Genomic DNA, 6,869 nt, shown 5'->3' on the forward strand with positions numbered 1-6,869 from the left:
GGTGCGCAGCGATCAGTACCGCAGCCGCAACCCGCTGCTCATCCCGCTGCTCTACGACTTCCGCCGCATGACGGCGCGGCGCCGCGTCAACCGCAAGATGGGATTCCACGTGCTCTACAAAACGCCCTGCGGGCTCTGCCTGCGCTCCATGCACGAGATCGAGCGCTACCTCTTCGAGACGGACTGCGACTTCTTGTTCCTGGAGATGTTCTGCCTGGATCCCTACGTGCTGGTGGATCGCAAGTTCCAGCCCTACAAGCCTTACTACTACATCGCGGATATCACCAAGGGCAAGGAGGACGTGCCCCTGTCGTGCGTCAACGAGATCGACAGCACGCCGCCGCCGCAGGTGGCCTACAGCAAGGAGAGGATCCCCGGGAAAGGGGTGTACATCAACACCAGCTGGGAGTTCCTCGTGGGCTGTGACTGCAAGGATGGCTGCAGGGACAAGTAGGTGACTGCTCCTGGGTGAGGGGACAGCACTGGGGCTGTGTGAGGGAACACCTGGGGTTTAAAGCCAGGCAGGTCAGTCCGTTGCAGGGTTGGGAGGGACGTTAAAAACCATCCAGTTCCAACTCTTGACGTGGGCAGGGACACCTGCTATCCCAGGTTGCTCCAAGCCCTGTCCAACCTGGCCTTGGACACTTGCAAGGATGAGAAATCCACAACTTCTCTTGGAATGGAGTGGAATCAAACCACTTCTCTTGATTTGATTCCAAGTCAGACGCTTTGTGCCCATCTCTGCCTAAAGATGTGATTTGTTTTCCTGTCTCCAGACTGATCTCATGGGTTTTCCTGTGTCTCCTTGCAGATCCAGGTGTGCCTGTCACCAGCTGACCATCCAGGCCAGTGGCTGCACCCCTGGAGGGCAAATCAACCCCAACTCAGGCTACCAGCACAAGCGGCTGGAGGAATGTCTTCCAACAGGGTGAGCAGAGCCCTCACAAGCACCAGCCCCAGATCCATTGAGAGGGAGTTGATCCTGGGTATCCCAGGGCAGATGTGACCATCTGCCTCTGGTCTTGGTTCTTCTGCCAACCGTGGAATGGTTTGGGTTGGAAGGAGCCTTGAGGATCATCCAGAACATGAGTTCTGATCCTCTGGGATCTCTGTGCATAAACCCCAGCACTGCCAACAGCCACAGACTTTGGGATGTTTCTTTATCCTGAAAGTTGTCACCCTTCTCCTTTCTTCCAGTGTTTATGAGTGCAACAAGAGGTGCAAGTGCAACGTGAACATGTGCACCAACCGCCTGGTCCAGCACGGCCTCCAGGTGCGGCTGCAGCTCTTCAAGACCCAGAACAAAGGTTGGGGCATTCGCTGCCTCGACGACATCGCCAAGGGCTCCTTTGTCTGCATCTACGCAGGTGGGAGCTCACCTGGCACGTGGAAAACTCTGCTGTGGAAAAGAGGGGTAGCCAGAGATGGGAATGGAGCTGGGGAAGGGGTTGGAGCACAGGGAGAAGGGTCTGGAGAACTCCTGAGGAAGCTGGAGGAGCTCATCCTGGAGAAAAAGAGGCTCAACTTTTGGCCCTCTCCAATGCCCTGGGGAGGTTTAAATTGCACATTCAGGAAAATTTCTTCCTGGGAAGGGTGGTCAGGCTGCCCAGGGAGGTGGTGGAGTCACTGTCCCTGGAAGTGCTCAAAAGCACAAGGATGTGGCACTTGGGGACATGGCTCAGTGCTGAGGGGAACAGTGGGACTCAGAAGCTCTTCCAACCTCAATGATTCCATGATTCCAAAGTGCAGCAGAAGGGGTGTAAAGCTCCTGCCATGCCCGTTTTGGTGATTGGAGGGTGCAAGCTGAGCTCATGAGCTTGCCCAACGCTGCAAGAACCCTTGTTCTGGCAGTGCCAGTGTCACAAGATGTCCCCCAGGCTGTCCTTGAGGTGACCCAACCCCAGCCCTGCTTCCTGTGCTCAGCAAACCGGCCGGGCCCGGCCCAGCCCACGAGATGCAGAAGTTGCACTGGGGTTGCCTTGGCTCTGGAATGGAGCCACCCACAGTCAGAGCTGCTGCCTCTCTGCTCTTCCAGCCCTTCCAAGGCTCTGCTTGAGCTGCTCTGTAGAGATTTCTGAGCTGAAAATCTTGATTTTAGCTCAACCACAAGCTTCAGGGTTTTGTTACATCAAGAAACGGGGTTATGTTGTCATTTCCCAACCCAGCTTTGGAATAAAGCGGTGTCATCCCTGTTTTCTCCTCAGTGAGCTTTGCAGAGGATAAAAGAGAAAACTCACCTTTCATTTTCTGCCCTCCCAGGGAAAATCCTGACGGATGACTTTGCTGACAAAGAGGGGCTGGAGATGGGTGATGAGTACTTTGCCAACCTGGACCACATCGAGAGCGTGGAGAACTTCAAGGAGGGCTACGAGAGCGACGCCAAGTGCTCCTCGGACAACAGCGGCGTGGACCTCAAGGACGACGACGACGACGAGGAGAACACGGGCACGGAGGAGCTGGAGGAATCCAACGAGGACAGCTCTGATGACAACTTCTGCAAGGACGAGAACTTCAGCACCAGCTCGGTGCTGCGCAGCTACGCCACGCGCCGGCAGACGCGCGGCCAGCGCGACCACGGCCCCTCGGAAACGGCCTCCAAGGACTCGGGGCTCACACGGCCCCCCAGCCATGAGGAGCCCACCACAGCACCCCCCTGCAAGCTGCCAGTGTCTGAGGAGATCTCCAAGAACAAAGTGGCCTCGTGGCTGAGCTCCAACAGCGTGGCTGAGAGCTTGCAGGACAGCAATGATGCCTCGTCCTTCAGGGTGGGTGAAGGGGGAGAAACCAAGGCTGTGAAGATGGAGATGCCTGCAGAGAGGGAGAAGGGCTGTGCTTCCACGCCAGGAGATCTGAATGGAGAGGCAAAGGCACCCAAGAAGGAGGTGAGGGAGAGATGAGGGAACAGGAGAGTTAAAGGCAGGCAGGTGCTCCTGCTCCAGTGGCTTTGCTCCCCATAGAGCACATCCGGGGGAACTGTGGGGCTGTTGGATGTCTCTGCTCAGCTCCCCTGGCTTCTCTGGCTTTTCCCCTCCCAGGGAGGGAGTTTGTGGCACAAGAGGCTGCAGAAATCACTTGATGCGAGCAGAGCTGAACATCCTCCTGCCTGGGGACCTTAGGGATGTGGAGGTGGTCCCTGTCCACCCCCTGCTCCAGGGAGGGCACTTGGAGTCCCCCAGAGAGGGGCATCTCCATGCTGGGTGTCACATTGAGTGTGGGGACAGGCAGCATCTCCCTCCTGGGCTGGCATTTTGGGGAACAATTCCATAGAAAGACTGGAGAGTGCTTGAGAAGGGAGAGATTCCAATCATCTGTGCTTCTCCCCTCTGCAGGAACCCGAAGAATCAACCAAAATTCCTGGGTAAGATTCCTTAAATCGTTTTTTCCCGTCCCATGGCACAACTTCCCTGGGGATCCAGGTGTGACCTGCCCTTGCCTTGTCCCTGCAGGGGGAGCAGCCTGGGAAGGAGGTACGGCTACAACCCCTGTCCTCCCAGGCTGGAGGGGATCCGCAGGCCCATCAGCGGCACGGTGCTGCTGCAAAGCCGCCGGCGATCCCTGGCCCCACCGCCCCCCTCAGAGGTGAGTGGGACCCCCAGCTGGAGGGGCCTCCCCCAAACCCCTTCTTTAACCTCAGTTTGGGTTCTCTTCTGCCTCTGGTTCCCACTTGAGCACAGGGGTTGTGGTTGTAGCTGTGGTTTCCCAGAGGGCACTCCATTTCCTTTGGGTTTTAGGGGTCTTCTGTGGATCTGAACGATCGAAAAAAGAGGAGAGTGTGGGATTTGGGTTGGATTTGGCACTTTGGTTTGCACACCTGGGACCATTGCTTGGCAGAGCCATCTGCAGGAAGCCATCCTGGTGAACTATCCTGTGTTTTTTGGGAACTTCTCCCTTCCTTTTGAGCACCTAATGCTGCAGGATCTCAAGCAGAACTCCAAAACCCCACAGGTGTTCCGAACACTGTCCTGTGGGATGTGGTGGCCAGAGGGGGGGATCCCCTTCCAAAGGGTGGGAACAGAGGGGGTGAGCTGGAGAAGAGAACCATATTCTGGGCAAAAGGGAGGCTGGGATGCACTCCAGGAGCTGTTCCTGTCCCCAGAACGTGCTGCTGGTGTCGAGCAGCACCGACAGCGAGGAGGAGCACAGGGCAGGGCAGGCCCCGGGCGCAGCCAACGACAGCGATGACATCCAGACCATTTCCTCAGGATCCGAGGAGGAGGAAGGGGAGGACAAGAAAAATCCATCATCTGGGTCAGGTGAGGGGGGAGACCAGGGCTGAGGGTGAGAAGTTTTGGTTGGAAAGCACCAGGAAGGGCTCGTGAGGTTGTAGCTGCTGCTCCTGCTGTGTCCCTCAGCTCCAGGACATTGTCCTTCCAGTTCCAGGAAAGTTGGAACCTTCCCCATGTGTTTAGCAAGACAAAACTGCAAAATCTGCTCCTCAAAAGCAGATATTTTTGGGTATTGTAAGAAAAAGCAACAGTGAGGTTTACAGTGGGTCTGCAGGCTGGGCTGGGTTGATCCCAAGTGTTGAATTTGCAGGCAACCCCTACAAGGGAAGAGATGAGAATCTTCACTCCATGTTTCAGAAGGCTGATTTATTATTTTATGATATATATTATATTGAATTAAAATGCTATATTAAAACAATACTAAAAGAATAGGATTTCATCAGAAAGCTTGAAAAGGAATGGAATGATAATAAAATCTTGTGACTGACCAGAGAGTCTGAGACAGCTGGACTGTGATTGGCCATGAATTAAAACCAACCACATGAGACCAATCACAGATGCACCTGTTGCATTCCACAGCAGCAGATAATTATTGTTTACATTTCATTTCTGAGGCCTCTCAGCTTCTCAGGAGAAAAGATCCCAGCAAAAGGATTTTTCATCAGATATGTCCATGACACCCAGGAGCCATCCTGGAGCGCTGCTTTGGCTCTGAGGGCTTTGTCACCTTTGAGCAGAGCAGGCTCAGGGATGATCCCATCTCCCAGCAGGTCCCGTGAAGAGGCAGGTGGCTGTGAAATCCACCCGAGGCTTCGCCCTGAAATCCACCCACGGCATCGCCATCAAATCCACGCCGCTGGCGGCGGCCGACAAGGGCGAGAGCGCGGGGCCCGTGCGGCGCAGCACGCGGCAGTTCTACGATGGCGAGGAGAACTGCTACATCATCGACGCCAAGCTCGAGGGCAACCTGGGCCGCTACCTCAACGTGAGTCACTGGCTTTGCTGCAGCTGGGTTGGGACATCCCCAGGAGTCCCCTGAGGCTCGGTGTCTTGGGCAGGAAAGGAGGCTCCACGTGGATTTTGAGGGCGGTGATTAGAGGAGAGTTTATTGGGGGTCTCACCCATGGGAGCAGCATGGTTTCTGAGGGAGGAGGGGGTGTCCTGGTTTAGGGCAAATTTGGGAGAAAACCTCCAAAAGGGGGTCCCTCCAGATAGGAAACCCACATGGCCCCCCCCTCCAACCAGTTCATGAAAGATTCCTTGGAGAGAAGTGGAAAGAACCTGTTTCTTTAACAGACAAAGCACCCCCCACAAAATGCACAATACCAGATGACACCACTGTTTCACCGCTCTGAAAAGGATTACAAATTCAAAAGTCTCTCTTGGGGGTGGTTGTTCTGTTCTCAGTCCCTCTGGTGCTGGGGCAGCTGCTGCAGCCGCAAGGTGCAAACACTTCGTGTTTCCCAGGTGTCCTGGTTTAGGGCAAATTTGGGAGAAAACCTCCAAAAGGGGCCCCTCCAGAAAGCAAACCCACATAGGCCCTCCCCCCAACTGGTTTGGGGAGGATTCCTTGGAGAGAAGTGGAAAGAACCTGTTTATTTAACAGGCAAAGTACCCCTCACAAAATGAACAATACCAGATGACACCACTGTTTCACCGCTCTGAAAAAGACGACAAATTCAGAAAGTCTCTCTCTGTTCTCAGTCCCTCCGGTGCTGGGGCAGCTGCTGCAGCCACAAAGTGCAAACTCTCGGTGTTTCCCAGGTCCCAGTCCGGAGCAGGTTTGAGTAGTCCCAAAAAAGGAAAAGGAAAAACAGTCGAGGAAAAATTTGGACTGCTTAGCTAAACTAACTAATGAGCAGAAGCAAAAAGCAGGAGCAAGAGCAAAGCAAAAAGCAAAAGCAGCACTATGTACTGCCCTGTCTGTGTGTCCCACCAGCCGTGGGGGAGCGGCTGATAGCAAAACCAAAACAAAACTTTCTCTCCTCAGAGCCAGTCTTGAAGGCACAGAACATAATATCCAGCATAAACAGAACACACAAATGGGGATACAAGCATCATAATGTCACCCTAGGACGCTGGGGAAGGGAGAGGGAGAGGTAGAGAAGGGCCAAGAGAGACCAAAGGGCTATGAGAGAATCTGTGGTCCCCCCCACAGCTTAACAGGGAGATTCAAATTGGGTGCAGAATAAAACTTGGGCCAATGGGATTGCAGATCCATGATACTTCAGGGGAGGATCGCAGGCTTGGAATAAACATTTTCGAGGGGTGAGACAGAGGAAACCATTTAAATAAAATGCAACACCACAATTCACCCTTTTATCGTTAGAAAGAAAAGATAAAGAGAAATACGACAATTAACAATTTAAAGAATGAAGCAGTAATTGCACAGTTTCGCAGCATAAAAATAAATCAAATTGCAGTGAGGATTATGTTTTAAACAATCCACTTACTGTTTGCCTTTGGTGGTAGGTGATATCAAAGATAAAATGAGCGTTTATGGGCACACCTCCGGGCTGAGCCGTCTGCTCAGTGGGGCTGTTCCTCCCCAAGCCTCGGGAGAAGTGGGGAAAGAGGAGGTTTGGGAGGATGATGCACCTTCCTGAGTGAAAAACCAGCTGCTGCAGCCTGGTGGGAGCAGGA

The 6,869-nt window shown here is 53.9% G+C and overlaps 1 protein-coding gene across 1 annotated transcript in view; it reads left to right on the top strand.

The window, feature by feature from the left end:
* Positions 1-6,869, top strand: part of SETDB1 (SET domain bifurcated histone lysine methyltransferase 1) — an 18,125-nt gene that overhangs the window by 8,686 nt on the left and 2,570 nt on the right. Inside the window, exons 12-19 of the mRNA XM_031064707.1 lie at positions 1-450; positions 812-928; positions 1,198-1,367; positions 2,260-2,882; positions 3,330-3,358; positions 3,447-3,579; positions 4,097-4,253; positions 4,997-5,211. Of these exons, the coding sequence (XP_030920567.1) occupies positions 1-450; positions 812-928; positions 1,198-1,367; positions 2,260-2,882; positions 3,330-3,358; positions 3,447-3,579; positions 4,097-4,253; positions 4,997-5,211 (1,894 nt within the window). The remainder of the gene's footprint in view (positions 451-811; positions 929-1,197; positions 1,368-2,259; positions 2,883-3,329; positions 3,359-3,446; positions 3,580-4,096; positions 4,254-4,996; positions 5,212-6,869) is intronic.

Source organism: Geospiza fortis, unplaced genomic scaffold (genome assembly GCF_000277835.1).
Source record: "Geospiza fortis unplaced genomic scaffold, GeoFor_1.0 scaffold439, whole genome shotgun sequence".
Taxonomy (NCBI): domain Eukaryota; kingdom Metazoa; phylum Chordata; class Aves; order Passeriformes; family Thraupidae; genus Geospiza; species Geospiza fortis.